This window comes from Melopsittacus undulatus, chromosome 2 (assembly GCF_012275295.1).
Source record: "Melopsittacus undulatus isolate bMelUnd1 chromosome 2, bMelUnd1.mat.Z, whole genome shotgun sequence".
NCBI classification, from domain to species: Eukaryota; Metazoa; Chordata; class Aves; order Psittaciformes; family Psittaculidae; genus Melopsittacus; species Melopsittacus undulatus.
The window spans coordinates 100234274-100250425 of NC_047528.1; the positions used below are offsets into that span (position 1 = coordinate 100234274).

Below are 16152 nucleotides of genomic sequence, written 5' to 3' on the forward strand. Positions count from 1 at the left end.
GAAAGCAGATTGCTACTTAACGACAAGCAAAAAACATCTTCCCCTGCTCCAAATCACGAGAAGATTTTAACATCATGTCAAAGTAATTCCCTTTCTAATACCCTGAAAATTCGACAGATCATGAGCAAAAAATGCTCAGAAATTTACATATTTAAGAAGACTTAACACATTTGAAAATCTGGTATCACTGCGAAAAGCTGCAGCCACAAAAAGCCTTATGTCTAATTCCTGGTAATTAAACATCGCATAAATAAATACTACTAACATACATGCAGTTACACAAAGGAAAGTAATTTTGATGTATAGAAAATCTTTTCAGGAGTATAAAACAAGAACATCTCTGAAATAAATAACAGATGACTAAACACCAATGTCTCTGGGTGAAAAAAAAACTGATGTCTCAAACAGTCTAGCAAAGGCATGGGTTTGGTACTAACAGGGGAAAACAATGCATGTTCTTATTGATTACATATCTAAATTTCATGCTACTATGATTAGAAAGCTAAAATGCAGAAAGGTATATAAGGTACTAATACCAAGGCAGTGTATTGCTGAACTGACAGGAAAATAGCCTATTTTTCAATGGGAGAAGTGCCTAAATGGAGGACTGATATCAGATAAATGCTGGAACTGCCCTAATACGCATTAAAGGGTGAAGGGAGAAGCTTATCTAACAACAAAAGTCAGAGGAGAAAAGTTGAAAATGTTAGTTGTACCTTAAAAAACCCTGCTTCTGGCCCACACCTGTCATAAACATTCCTGGCTTTACCTATAGCCATGATAATACCTTGCATGTTCGGGGTCAGCATGACCTGCCACAAGGGATTTAAGGTAAAAGTTTTGAATGATTAATATTTTAATGACCAAATTCAATATGCTTTTAGTCTCATGCAAGACAAAATGCAACTTAATGCATGCATACATTGAAATGGCACATTTCAATACAGATCTGGTGTACACATTCTGCAAGTCAGTCATGGCATGTGTATATATTTTTACTGTAACAACATATGATTACAGGAAGCTTACAAAAACAAAACAAACAAAAAAAAACAACCCACAAGAAAACCCCAACAGAACTATGTCAAAAGCAATTTGAAAGTTACACAGTCAAAACTTTCCAGGAAAGGAACATGCATCCTTCAGCATTAGTATCCATCAGAAAGTACATATTGATGAGTGCTACCAGTGACCAGTTTCAAGTAGAACAAAATCAACCAAACACACTTTTTGTACATTATTATATGTATTATACTAAAAACATAACGAACTACACCACCATATTTTATGCATATTTCAATATCAAAATAAGAAACCCCATTGCTGAAAATACAATTGGCCCCTGAAGCATTTGCAGACAAATTCTGACATTTAACAAACACAAAGCCAAACATAAAACATACGTCTCACAGTTATTCATACCGCTTATATACGAACAATTTCATATATCTAGTTTACTCGGGAAGGCCTTTCTTCTTTGTTATCTGTGAGTAAAGAAAAACTCCCTCTCTCCCTGCCTAAGGTATAACCAGCACAGCAACTAGCACAGCAACAAAAGACAAAAAACCCTAAACCTTCTGGAGGGGTTTCCCCCACAAGAACAACATTAAAAAAACCCAAGTGAATACACTTACAAACAGACATGGAAATAGGGAAGAAAGTTACCATCCTCTAGAAAAAGTATGGGAACAATGGTGGGGGAAACAACAAGCCAAACTCAGTGTAAAGATGTCAATTAAATCATTTTATTACCCACCCCATACTTCTAGTTACAATTGATCCCAGTTACAGGGCAGAATGACCTGAAATACTCATTTGCCTACGGAAGCAAAAGCTCCCCATAGTCCACCCAAGAACACATGCTTAGACACCTGAGAATATGGGCTGCAACAACACTATCCCCAACCAAACCAAACATGGAGTAAACTGTGCCAAGGCAGGACAGTTTGATGACCTGTTAAGGCTGGTTTCTCAGGATAACATGGGCAGATGATAGCTGCTCCTCAAGTAGTAACAGGTACACACACCATCCTGGGTTTGATTTTAGGGGGAGGGCAAGAACTTTATGTTTTTGTTTCTTAAGCTTTGGAAGAGTTGGCTCCACCAGCCATATCAGTTCCAGGTTATTTCCATGGATCATAGAACTGTAGAATAGTCAGGGTTGGAAGGAACCTTAAGATCATCTAGTTCCAACCCCCCTGCCATGGGCAGGAACACCTCACACTAAACCATGGATAACTTAATCCTTTAAATTTGAAAAGTTTAACCTTGGCATTGGCAAATAAGGTATCAGACTTGAATTTTAGCTTTATTGGACTGACAAGAAAGCGCAAACATTAAGATCATTTGGCATCCTGTCATTTTTTAAATCACGCAGTAGTCCACAATCTAGGGCCAGCATTTCAATTGCTCTCTGGCCTAACACAAACACTCAGTTTCAACAGCTCAAAAGACATATACACCTCCAGTGTAAATGGTACCATGCAAAGCGTGCCCAATTAGAGTAGCTAGTGCTTTCCTTTCTCATTTCATTACAAATTAAGACATTGTTAAGGTAACAAATCACTAAGCATTTAGTTTCGCAGAATCTGTTAGGTGCCATGATGTGCAAACATGCCAAAAATTCTCATCAGGCAGGCAGCACAAAAAAGCACCAAAAAGGAGCGGTGCACACAACTGCAATCAAATGTACCTCATCGTCATAACCCCCCTCCTCTGACTCAATCACAAAAGTCCCTACATCAGGAATCGCCACTTCTACAACTCGCTGGTTAGGAGCTGGTTGAGCTGGGGCATTATCAGCTGTCTGCAGAAAAAAACCATCATCAGTACGTGAGTGGGGGGAAAAAATTAAAGAATCAGAAAGCAAGAGAAAATGATGGAAAGGCGCAAACTGACGCTGATCAAGTCAAATCATGTGCACTGCTGAAATTCTGAGAAAAACTATATATATCACTTACATGCTCTAATTACTTACGGTTTCTTAATTTTTAATAAGTACATTTTAAAATTAAGCCGTTATTATTTAAAAAAACCCAACCAACTTCATTTGTTCTTTATTCACCCATCCAGAGGTTACTATGCCAGTATTGCAACTTTAACATCCACTACCAATTCCAGGCAGTTGTTAAAGGATGTGAACCCACCACTTCTCTTCATACATTTCACCAAAAAGATAATACATGTATCTCAAGTACCTGATGAATTCATACTAGGGGATAGCAATAAGCCAAAGCCTAACATTCCCTGATACTTTAGGAGAAAAAAAGCCTCTTGCAATCAATGTATTATAAAATATATTTAAAGGCAGATTACATTCAACTGGTTTATTTTTTTAGAAGAACAACTACACAGAAAATCTACACTAGTCACCAAAATTCTTGCTATGTTAAGAGAGTTTTAAACAACAGAGCCAAATCACAGTTCCTATGGTCTGTCATTGTATAATAGCCAGTTTACAACATTTGCAGTACTTAAACCTTGAGTCTAATCTAAGCAACTGCCGTGCTACTTGTTCTTCAACTATTACAATAGTCTATTTTTTAACAAAGATTCTAGAAACACACAGTATCTTTTTACATCCAGCACCACATAAATACAAAAGAAGATTGTGCAGTCAAAGGGCAGAGAAAAAGGACAAAAGGGCATAAAATGGACACAAATGATCATGTGGTGGCTAACCTACAATCCTGTTTGTTGCATGGTCTGATGTTGGCTTTCCTTCTTTTAAAGCAGACAAACAGAAAGTGGAGGAAAGCAATATATGCCTGCATGTCAAAATGCATATGGAAACAAATTAAAGATCATGCTGATAAACTGAGAAGGAAGCACAATTCTGCCTAAGTGAAACCTGGGTATACAGCAGCTTTTACTAACAGAGTACCCTCAAATTAGTTACAAACTAGCTTTAGATTCTAATAGCTAAAATATATTTGTTTCTAAATAAAAGAGTTTGCATGGTTTGGGGTTTGTTTTGGGTTGGGTTTTTTGTTTTGTTTTGTTTTTAAAGAGCCATCCACCTTGTTGCAAAACAGTGAAGTGGAAATATTAATATAAGACAACCTGCATCTGTCTCTTAATGCCTATCATGATGCTCCCCATGTGGCTCCTCAATCACAGTCTTGTAAAGTTCTAAGGCTGATCACTGTGCAGTGTCACTAGCCTGAACTAAAACACTTGATCTGTAGAATTAACTCTGTAAGACTCTTCCCCAATCCACTGGGATAGATGCCACAGACCCTAGAACGAGGACAGCACCACGCAAAACATTTTATCGTGGGTTTGGTATTTTCACAACTATCCCTTCAGCTGGAGGCAACTCATATTAAACAGACTAACCATAAGCTGCTCTGTATTCCAAGAAGTCAAAACAGTCAGATATGCAGCAACCTAAAACATTAGTGGTAGAGTGCCTTTTCATCCAGGGTTGGAATAGTTTCCCTGTTGCCTTTTATTTCAGTTTAGCAGAGAAAGCACACTTCTTTCCTGACACCACAGGAGAAAGGACTGGAAAAGAGGTCCCATTTAAGAGTCAAGTTGCCACCTCGTTTTCAAAGGTTTTAAGTGGACTTTCCTGTTGGCCTCAAAGATATCTGGGGCTAGACTGCTTTTGTTTCATGAGGACCTGAACTTCAGAAGCATGCTTCAAATTTTGCACAGACTTAAATTGCACATATCTCCAGTACATGCTGTACTCTTGACAAGTACTTAAATCATTTAGAGGACATCTAAGTAATTTTTTCTACTACAGTCCTTACTGTAGTACACTGTTTCTGAATGGACTTTAGTGTTGGGCAGTCTCTGAAGAAACAGCAATTTTCAGTTAAAAGTTTCTACACACACCCCCTTTTAGCAGCTATTGTACCATTTCCACTTGCAAAATAAAAGCAAAAGTATTTCAAGCTTCGAAATATCCTCACCGTATCCATTAAAGCTTCTGGACCTCTATCTTCTTGTTCAGCTAAAGCTTTATTGATCGCTTGCACAGAATCTTCTTTTAAGTGCTTTGAAATATCAGTTCTTGATGGCTGCTCTAAATATTCTGGTTCTCCTGCTTGAACTTTACAAACAGAAATAAGATGAAAATTTTGTGTGTTAACATAAGCATAATTTTTGAATTGATTAACTGTATTTAGATCACTGTCTCATAGACAGGTAACCCACACAGAAAATGCAGGGTAGGTCAAACCAGTCACAATTAAAACTTTACATCAGTCTTAGTCTCAGGTAATTTTGCACATTTACATATAAAAATGGACCCATGATTTTATATTAAGAACAACAGAGCCATCCTGTCTATAGACCCACTAAAGCTCTTGAGTGCTGGGGTGCTCATCAATCATATGGGGAAATACTGGGAACAAAAATAAGATTCTACTTGGACATTCCAATATATGGAATGACCTACAGCCACTTGGGTGCCAGATTTTTACTTTGCAAAATTAACAATACATTATATTCTTCTGTCTAAGTGAAATCTCAAAGTTTCCCCCAGTTGAGGGCAATAAAATTAACATAAATAGCATCTTACATTCCTTACATGATGAAAGTAGATTTGACAAACACAACATTCATTTAATACTTTCCATTACTAACAAAAGAACTAAAACGTGTCTCAAAGTACCTGTGAAGCCAAAACATCTAGAAAATTAAGTAATTCTCCATAGTTTCCAAAACCAGAAATGTCACTAAACCACTGCACTTTTTTCATTCAGTTTGCAGTCATAGTTATGAGAAATATATGCTTAGTATTAATGACTCAAGAACAACAATGAGAACATCTGGACAGCAGTCTCATCACAAATACATCGTGTCATCTTTCACATAACGTACATGCAGCATTCTGCAATGGACCACAAGGCAGATGTAACCTAAAACCCAACAGCTTTTTTTGTGTCAAATAAGGCATATATTTTCTAGTCACACTGCCAGTGGTCTTTGTTAGCTGGGTTCCTAAAAGCACTGGCCTCAGTGTTGCTGCTTTGAGTATTTTCCACAGTTTCAACAAACTTGTTTTTACATAGTAATTTTTAAGTGGGCCCTACTATTGCTAAATCTATTTGATACATCATACCAAATATATTATTCTTCTCTTCAGCTCTAAATTTTGTCCTAATTTAAAACGTGAAGGTAGGTCTTCTACTCAATCCCTCTGAATAGAACAATATACATCATTCATGGACTAATAAATTCTCAAAGAAGACTGCTGAGAAGTCTTCTTAAAAAGGCCAAAGTTTCTATTAAAAAAAAATAAATAAAAAATTGGTAAAAGCTGAGCACAACTGGGGGGGAGGGGGAAAGGCAGAAAATCCAGGATTTTTATTTTTTTTTACTTTAGATAAAAAAGTAAAATGCAAACAAATCCCAGGACTAAACTTCAGGTACAGTTACCTTGGCCAAGTAAACAGTTGTCATTAAAGATGACACAAATTAACTTTTTCTTAAATAGATAGAAAAGCCAGTGATTTCTTTTTTTGTTGTTCTACTCGTTTTACAAACAAGTAGAAGAAGCTAACCTGGAGCAGGTGAGGGTGCTGGTGCCCTGGGTATCTGAGATAACAACTTCTCCTGTTGTGCTTTCTGAGCAAGTTCTGCATCCCATTCTTCGAGTTCTTTTTCAAACCGTTTATTGTCTTCCTTGACATAATCCCTTAGATCAGAAGGTAGTGTGTCCATTCCAACAAGGATCTGTCCCGTTTCTTTGTTAAACTCCTCTGTATCAATGTGAAATAGAAATTTCAGGAAAAGAAAGAACAGGGGAAAAGGAAGTATGTTCCACAAATTTCCTCAACTGAACTACTGAAAACATACAGTACAGCATCAAAAAACTGTATTACTTTTAACTGATTTTACTATCTGTCAGACACTTCTCTGCTACTGAGATGCATGACTACTGCTCTTGTGATCTTTGGATTATATGTTCTTGGGCACCACCAGATCACTGCCATTTTGAAAGATGAGTCTCTTGGGCCATGAGCACCCTGTTACTGTGAACATTCAGTAAAAAAAAACCTCACAAAACCACACAGCTAGATTACTGCCACACAGAGCTGGACACAACTCAATCTGCCAGCAGAAGAGGGGAAGGAGAGTAGGCCAACAGGGATTTGGAAGGTCAGCTGCTAAGAACAGCAGCTACATTGAGTAACCTTCCTTTTTGCTTTGAAAATGGTCTCTGCAAGAGTACCCCAGATGCTACAGAATAAATCACCTGCAATTGTCCTGCAGCAAGCAGGCCTCAGACTTAATTAAGAGTGGTACAGCCACCCTACAGGGCCCATAAACTTAGCCACCATTATCAGGCCCAACAAAACTCGTGCTAAGGGCTCTTTGCCCTCCCTCCAAAAACTTCCATACAAGCCTTATAGTTACATATTACTACATGACCTGAAAAAAAATTCTCAATTCACATATTACTTTTGTTAACATGTGGTTGGTAAGGCCATGGTATTCACATTTCAATGAGAAATTTCTAAATGTTTATAAATTAGCAAATGTAGTTTATTTTGCTGTCTTAATAATCCTGAAATACTGGCATTATCTTTATTAATCTAGAAGTTGAAGAGCAATTGTTCAACACACAAAAAAAATGTGAATAACGGTAATGAGCAGAAATAGAACCTTAGTAATTATTAAACCCATTTAAAAAATCTGGAAATCCATCCAAAAGAACCTCTATTTATCAGTACATTCAGCATATTCAGCTATTCTTTTATCATGCAGAAAACATATCCATAACATTACCTTGTATCAAGTATTGCTCCTTATCGTTTATATACATTAAGCAATATGCACTGGCATTCCTGTAACCACCAAAGGAGTCCCGTTCCAACTCTTCCCAAGTTGACTTTGTCACAGAAATATCATTGTACTTCATCCATCTGTTTTGGTGATGGTCATAAATATATGCCCAGTAGTGTCCTGCATTAGCTTGACCTTCATGAACAAGCACAGCATGCAACCTGTAAGGAACCTTAAAAGAAAACCCAAAATGACTACAAAATTGTCAAACTCTTCTTGCAAGCATTTAGTTCCTACTATCTGTCAGAGATAACAGCTACATTAAATAAAAGTAACAAAAATAAGATGAACAGGATCAAAACACAACACAACAGAAATCCAAAAAGGTAAAACTACCAACCCACTAGGCATAAAGACTTTGAACTATTTCACTTACTGCTACTCATTACAAGAAATCTTAAAAACACTGGTGAGCATAAATGTCTACTCTGCTGCATTCACTGCCAGGCATCCTCTTAATTCCTTAGTATTCCTACTTTCTTGGTATCTACAGAAACCCTCAAATATGTCAGCATTGAGTGTCCATGATTTGCTCCAGTTCTGACCTTGTAAACTTGTCCTGAAGACTGGAAAGGCATATATGGAAATTAAATGTAAACAACTGTGTGCTTTCTATGTGCCAGCAAGAGTTTATTTTAAGAAATACCTGGGAGCTGAATATTTCCATTACCCAAATGTAGAATTTTTACAGCAGAATAGGAATACAACTGTTTTCCAGTATTTTAACCCTATCAGTGAAAGCATTGCTGAGAGAAGCATGGAACACATGAAGGGGACCTCCCTCCTCCTGAAGGAAAGAAGGAAGATACCAGTTTCTACGGGCAACCTAAAAAGTATCCCATGTGTTCATTAGCAACCAAGAAGAATGTGCAACTTTGTTTCTACATAAGTAGCTGGAAATCTGAGGGAAAGAGAAGCAGAATGTATCAGTGCTTCCTTACTTACAAGCATATGCTGCTCATTTTAACCTGCTGAAACAGCATACACAACATAAAAGAGAAAACTGATCTTTCCTGCTATGCACAGTATGCCTGAATGACAACAGCTCAGCTAGGATGAAAACCCTGAAACCATATTCTACTGGTGTCACAGTCTGGACTGTAGATAAATAGTCTATTTTACACAAGGTTCACTAAATATTTGTTGCAAATATCTTAGCACCACAATAATTAGTAACTGTAAATAAATATATCACTATGACTTCATAAACTCCCTGAAGCTATTTTTAGCCTGATCATTCTCTTCCAGGCTATATGCAAGTGCTGGAGATTTTGCAACCTTTCTTGAACTATAAACCTGACTGACTGCACAGCCTCTGGAATCAAACTGTCTTGTCATCCCAGAGACCAAAACTCACAGTAAATCTCCCAAGCACAAGAAGCACACACAGAAGAAATCTTAGCAAGTCCTTAAATCTGAATGCTCTGGGATTTTTAACATCTGCTATCATAACAGTGTGAAAGCCTTCTTAAAAATGACTGCAAGCCCATGCATATGCACATAAATATATACAGATCCTGATTAATACATAAATAAATAAATAAATAAAAGGCTAGTGAAGTCTCTTCAGACTTTGGCAATAAAATTTCCTCACTCCAAAATAGGGCATTAAAATCCCAGCTGAATTTAAATCGTTTAACTTAAAAACATGCTAACAAGGTCAGCTTGAGGTTCCCTACCCTTTCCTCCAGCTCTGGAGAATCAGCTGTCAGTCTGCTGAGCTTACAGGAAGGTTCTCCAGAGAGGTCTGTGACTGGTGGACAGGCGAGTCCAGTGCCAACAGGCATCTCTTGTGATAAGCCATTATATCAACAGTAATTAACAGTACAGGGCAACACACCAAGTAAATAGTTGGCATTAAACTTCTTAGCTTACACTTACTATCCATGAAACAGAAATGGAGCTTCACTAACCTCTTCACGTGTAGCTACAGAACAGGTATTTCAAAGCTGATATACCAAAGATGAATTCCCATAGGAAAAACATGTGCATCTCTTTAAGGGGGGAAGTAATCAAATAAACAGCTGATGAAATTTATTCATTCAGGAGGACAGACAAAATAAGAATTTGGGGAATATATTTCATATGACAATTTGACAAGAGTTTTATGAGCACCTATAATTTCCCTAGAATCAAAAAGGACACAAGAAGAAAAGCTCCTTAAGTAATCCATAAAAACACTAGCAAGTATCCCGCAAATGTCATATGCTTTCCTTAAACAGTCTAGTTTTATGTGCCCAGACCTTATTGACTCACAACAGAAAAGCTTTCAGCGCTACAATCATATCATTCAGAGGAAAACATCGATATGAAACTACTCCCATAGAATAGGACAATACTGAGCTATCCAGCTGCCCCCTGCAAAGTCAGGCAAGGGAAAGTAGACAGCTGTATGCACCTGCCTCCTGATTGTGCCAAAACACCCACAGGGACAAAACAGGCTGAGCTTCAGAAGGCCAGCCTTCACTGCCATCCTGAGATTTCAGATGGATTCAGTACCTACTTGTTCCCTAACTATCACTTAACACACCTCACTACTTTCAGGCACAGCACACAAACTCCCTCTACAAACCTATATACTGCTTCCGAGATTCTGTTTCAAAACAAAACCAAAAACATCTAGTCTATATTATACTGCACTAGGATAAGGTGTTTTCCTAAGTAATCTCCTTTTTCCATTGTAATGATTGCTGACATATCTTTGCCATGCAGAGATATTTCTTCCTGTAACATCTAAGCCAACACAGGTAGGCTGTTCAGATGTGAAATTAGCAAATTACTTCATTTTACTGTTAGATGATATGTAGCCTGTAGCCTTCTGGTTACAATACGAATGTTCCAGTAAAGAAAATGCCTGCCAGTAGCAAGCCTAAAGAAAGCCATCTAGGCAAGTCTGCCTGAAACCCTTAACATCACAGTTCAGAGCTGCCAGGAACTATTAGAAGCCATGTACAGAATAAAGATATACCTCAAAGAGAACTGTAAGCTAAACACATCTTACATGGAAAGAAAATAGCTCTTTTTCCTAACAAAGTTAACAGAAGTAATTTTTAAGCTTAAAATCTGTCAAAGTGAGTGAAGGTAAATATGTGAACATAAGAAATACCAGAGGAGCCATGACTGCATAGCAAATCATTTTAAAAACGCTGTTCAGATTACACAGTATGAGAATCTCCCTAAAAGGCAGCTTAGACTAATAGTCAAGGTTGTGACTGCTACTAAATCTAGACAGAGGGTTTGAGGGGTTTTTTTAATAGAAAAAAACCCAAACAAAACCAAAACAACAAGCCCAATGGTATTATTAACTATAAATTTAAATCAAGAGCCTTGAATTCCTAAGTATTAGTATGTAAGTTGCAATACACAAATGCAATAAGCATTTGAGTATAAAAAATAATTGTTTCCTATGTCTAATGCTTTGCCACCTTAAAGCCGTAAGTTTACCTAGCAATATTGTAAGATCAGGGTGAGAAAATTCTATTGTTATACAAAACCTGAAGTTATGCATTCAAGTCAAGGAAGTGGATCAGACATAGAACATATTTGCGCTTTACATCACAAAGCTGCTTAAACTCAAGTACGCCGCCTGTAAAACATTGCAATACTCCCTTTCATCTGACTGCTTAATTAAAAGGTTTGCAAAACTCATTATGACTAATGAAATTTCACAAACTATATAATTGTTGCACACCTGCTTTATTTTCAAGCATCAAAGAACTTTCATCAAAGTGACAAAAAGAATTTGTTTTATTTCATGCAGAAATTGTACTTACTTGGACCATTGTTTTGTCAGAGTACATCAGTTCAATTGTCCGATGTATTCTAGATATACTTTCTTGTAAATCTGAAAGAGAAATAAAAAAGAAGCTCTCTTTCATGAGGCTGCATAACTGCACGTGGCTTCATCTTTATTTTATCTCATTAAAAGCCAAACAAGGGTACATTTCACACTTGGTGCATCTGTTTTTCTATCAACATGCCAAACACTAAACCTTCTCAGATGATAAAGCAGTGACAGTGATTCATAATGCACTGCTGCTAGCTTCCTAGAGCTCAACCAAGCCCACTCCTGCTGGAACAATAACTTCCTTTGTTTTCCTCAGAGCAACAGAACAGACTGTAAGCTCTACCCACTCCAAAAAGCCCTGGCTTAGAAATTTGCTGAATTTTCCCATGTGGATAGGGTCACTATCCTAAACTCTCCTGCAGCATTAAGTCAAAGCATGGGCCCAGCCAGTATCACACTGACAGCTCATATACGACTGCAGAGACCTTCTTTGGCATGGACCACACTTCTATTTCACTCTACTCCCCCCACTACAATGCACACTGAAACACTATGTACGCCTCACTCAACACCCAGTATGCATCTTCGGTTCATATACCTTCAGTCTATTACAATCTCTAACTTCCCTTCCTATTTGCTAGAGGCAAGTTTAGAAGTACAAAACAAGCAACTCAACACATGCATGGACATTAAGGCGATTTCCCCCACTTCAACAACTTCTTTCCAATGCCAAGTACACTCCCCCAGTTTGTGGCATTACCTCTAGTGTCATTCTCTACTTCAGTCCTCCAGCGATGTAAACAGCCTTCTAGGACAGACAGCTCTTCCTCAGTGATGTGCCTTGGTGCCGGGTGCATTGGCAGATCAGGAGGAATTCGTGATTGTGTGAATGGTTTATGTATTACTGATCTTTGTACAGGAGACGTGCTTGGGACATCTGATGATGAAGGTCCCTGCTGCTCTATTGTGCTATGTTCATTCAAAACATGAAATAAAAATGAAAATTGGATCATCATGTATACAAACTAAAAGCTACATTGTAAAAATAAGCTTTTCATCTGAAAACAGAAATTTTAAAAGTAGTAATTTCCTACAGTGGAATCCAGGGAAGATACCTACAATATCAATATGGCATTAGTATGTAAGTTCTGGAAACCTGGTGGTGTAGTACATGTTATCACAACAACTCTGGCTGCCATTCCCAAAAATAAAGGAATTGGAGTTGGATCGCTCAAGCTACAGTTTGCTTTACTTGAAATGCTATTCAACACTTTCAAATAACATCATACAAATAATCACTATGGTTTGAAACATTTATTGACAAACTGGAAGCTGAAAAATCAGAGCAGCTTATCTTATCGTCCAGTGACCATAAAATCCTAAAAATCCATAAAATCACCTACCTACAATTAACGTTAACTGAATGGCAACAACAAAGGGAGCTCTGATATTTATGGCACACTGGAAATCTAGCACCAAGCCATCTAAACTTGATCCAAACACATCCCCTAACTCAAAGGGCAAAGCAGCCAGGAAAACTAGGAAAATTCTACAAGAGAAACAGAATATTAAAATGACAACCAGTTACGGATTTTTCTCTTCTCATCAGTGAGACCATCCATATGTAATCATTCACTAACAAAAACCTGAAGACCTTTCTAGCATTTTACTTTTTGTGTACAACATCACAATACAGCCCGAGGAACCCAGATACTTCAGTAGGTTAAAAAGTTCTGAGAACATTAAGAGCTGACAGTGTCACTTCATATAACATGTTGCTGTGCTTCTACAGATTAACAAAATATTAATACTTGACACTTGTTGCAGAACGAACTTCCCTTATAGGAGTCTGAACAAAGTATTTCACTTCTGATCCTGTATTTCATGCAAAAAATGGTAGCTTTTAATAGTTTGTCTTCTCTTATAGTCAAGATTTCTACATTATGTCAGTAAGACATCTGAAATCTTTCAAAGGCTTTTTAGATTCATTTACTTCACTTGTCTGAACTACGTAGTTAACCATCTTGACTGGACCAGAACCCAGAAGTCTACTTTCCAAATATAATACAAAAAGCTGTGTTATAAACTGCCAGTGTCCACCTAACCAAGTCTGACCCTAAGTTATACTCCTAACTGTTGGTCATAGTTAACTAGCTTCAACAATGAGAAAAATGACATTATTGGAGCTTTATCTCCCTCATATTTTGGCTACTCTGTGGTGAAAAAGCCAGATTGTTAGGCTCCTGACAAACTCTGTGAGAGGTGTGAGCTGCAAAGCAGAAAAGAAGCTTAACTCCGAGGCTAAATCAACAGATCAATAGTACATCAGAAACCCTGAAGCTCTGCAGCACATACATACTGATCAAATTAAGATTACTAAACAATGCAATTAGGAAGCAGTGATTTCACCAGATACTATCTCTATTTGGAATTTTAGGTGGAATTGTGCCTTACTTGAAAATAATAATTCTCTACCTGAAGGCATTTTTATAAGCACATGAGATAAACCCAGATTATTAACATCTTGTTTTATTTAAGTCATCTCTTTTGCTGAAAAAATACTTCTAGGAAGAGAGCAGAAACTTTACACCTTAAAATATGCCTAGCTGTATTAAACTGGTGAACGTGGCAGGTAAGCTTCCTCCCGTCTCTCACTGGCTGGGTTTGCACCAAGGGGATGACTGGCCTCTTGCCTTGGGAGAGCAGGAGGAGGCAGCTCTTACCTGGCTGGGGTCTGGGCTGGCAGCGTGCTGCTGGTAGGGGCACTAGCACCCAGGTCATCAACCGGAGATGTGCACACTGGTTTGCTGGAGGCAAACTCCAAAGCATACTGCAGGACATCTACCAAGGGGAATCGTTTAGGACCAGAACCATAGCTTAAGTATCTGTTAACCATAAAACGTGTTAATGCCATGACTCATGTATACAAACAGTAAATTAAAAAAAAATAATTATTTTTTTTCTGGTTGACTGCAATTAAATAAAGAAACTCTTTCTGAACATGTTTCACACATCAGAATTACTGCCCTTACACACAGTTTCCAATGAAAACAGTAAAAGAAAAGAGATGCAGAAAGGAAATCTAGAGAAAAAAAAACTACATACAAAGTATATAGCTGCAAGGACTGATTCTATGTAGCCCACAATATTATTTGCATTTACAGTTATCTATAGTACCGTTCTAATCTCTGTTGTAAAACTGTGAGGTACTCTTTGAGTCTCTTGATTTCATCCCGTTTAATTCTTGTTATTTCTCTGTTTTTGTGCATATACCTGTAAAACATGAAATTTAGAAAGAGGTGTCAGCCCACAGTATCCAAGCACTGAAACTGAGGTCTGTACCCGTCAGTTAATAAAAAACTCTCACTCTCTAGAACCTACAATGTACTAAGCAGTAAAGCAGAACTGAGAAGAAAATGGTAAAATCTTCCACAACTTTCTGAAGATGCTTTTTCCCCCCAGCGTCAAAAGTTCATACTATGGATGACAAACATCTATTAGAAAGCTTCTAAACAAGACAGTTTAGGAGTCAAATCACATAACAATACTCCTGTTTCATTAATTAGGCTCACAAATAAATACTCAGCATCTAACTGAAAGGCATCATGGTATCTCACCTCAACACATAAACTGCATCCAGTGACACTGAGAATCCTCTTCAAACCATGCAGTCTACATAGTACACCACAAAACAGCTGACTTCTCACCCTCCTTCCCAATTGCACTCATAAACAGTGTGATTATTCAAAGTATTTTTCCTGAGTACACCACTATTAAAGACTGACGTGCAAGAATGTTTTGGCACAATGTAGCAGTATGTCTTAAATTGTTATCTACATGTATTTTCTGAAACAGATGAAACCCATGGAAATTTTAACCTGTCTAGCTAAAAAAATAAATTTACTGTGGTTTAAGCACAGATAAGATGCACCAGCAACTTCACCAAACTCATGAGATGTAATTTATATTCATACTAGGACTGTGTTGATAATATTATACTGTACCTGTCCAGATACAAAATTGGAGGAAATTCTAATTTGTTGTGTATCTTCTCTGGTCTCCCCAAAGCCTGATTAAACTCAAATCTTGAGAGCTCAAAAGTTAGGACAGGAGGAAGCTCAGTGAACCAGTGCTGAACAAAAAAGAGAACAGAACACCCCACAGTGAATGCCTTCCAATAGCAGAACATTAGTAATAATGGTACAATACCTGCAGACTGACACAGGTATAAGAGAAACTGATTTTAGAGTGCGGATCAGCATAAGCTTTACAAAGTTCCCATCTTTCCCCTTCACTGCAAACAGAGACCATTTGTCATCCATGCTGCAATCAGAGCTTTCCAACTCATCTATCACTATCTGTGTTGAAGCAGAGGAAGCACAAAGGCTTCTTCCTTTCACATTTGTTTTGTTTCGACTAAAGGTGGCCTACACTTGAACCCACCTGCCTTGCCAACTGTCCTGTCCTCTTTTAACTCTCCCATGCCACCAAAAGGGTTGTTTACATTGTATCAAGTACTCTTCCCGCTAGTTCCCTGAGGCTCAGGTTTCTGACCCTTTCATTCA

At 37.7% G+C, this 16152-nt stretch overlaps 1 protein-coding gene across 2 annotated transcripts in view; it reads right to left on the reverse strand.

Annotated features, from left to right (window-relative positions):
- Window positions 1-16152, reverse strand: part of USP25 (ubiquitin specific peptidase 25) — a 91111-nt gene that overhangs the window by 11849 nt on the left and 63110 nt on the right. For both annotated transcript variants that reach the window (XM_034071770.1, XM_031051211.2), the window contains exons 11-18: window positions 15592-15719; window positions 14765-14860; window positions 14311-14472; window positions 12348-12556; window positions 11574-11644; window positions 7744-7972; window positions 6516-6713; window positions 4920-5059 (exon numbers count right to left, since the gene is read on the reverse strand). In XM_034071770.1, the coding sequence (XP_033927661.1) occupies window positions 4920-5059; window positions 6516-6713; window positions 7744-7972; window positions 11574-11644; window positions 12348-12556; window positions 14311-14472; window positions 14765-14860; window positions 15592-15719 (1233 nt within the window). The remainder of the gene's footprint in view (window positions 1-4919; window positions 5060-6515; window positions 6714-7743; window positions 7973-11573; window positions 11645-12347; window positions 12557-14310; window positions 14473-14764; window positions 14861-15591; window positions 15720-16152) is intronic.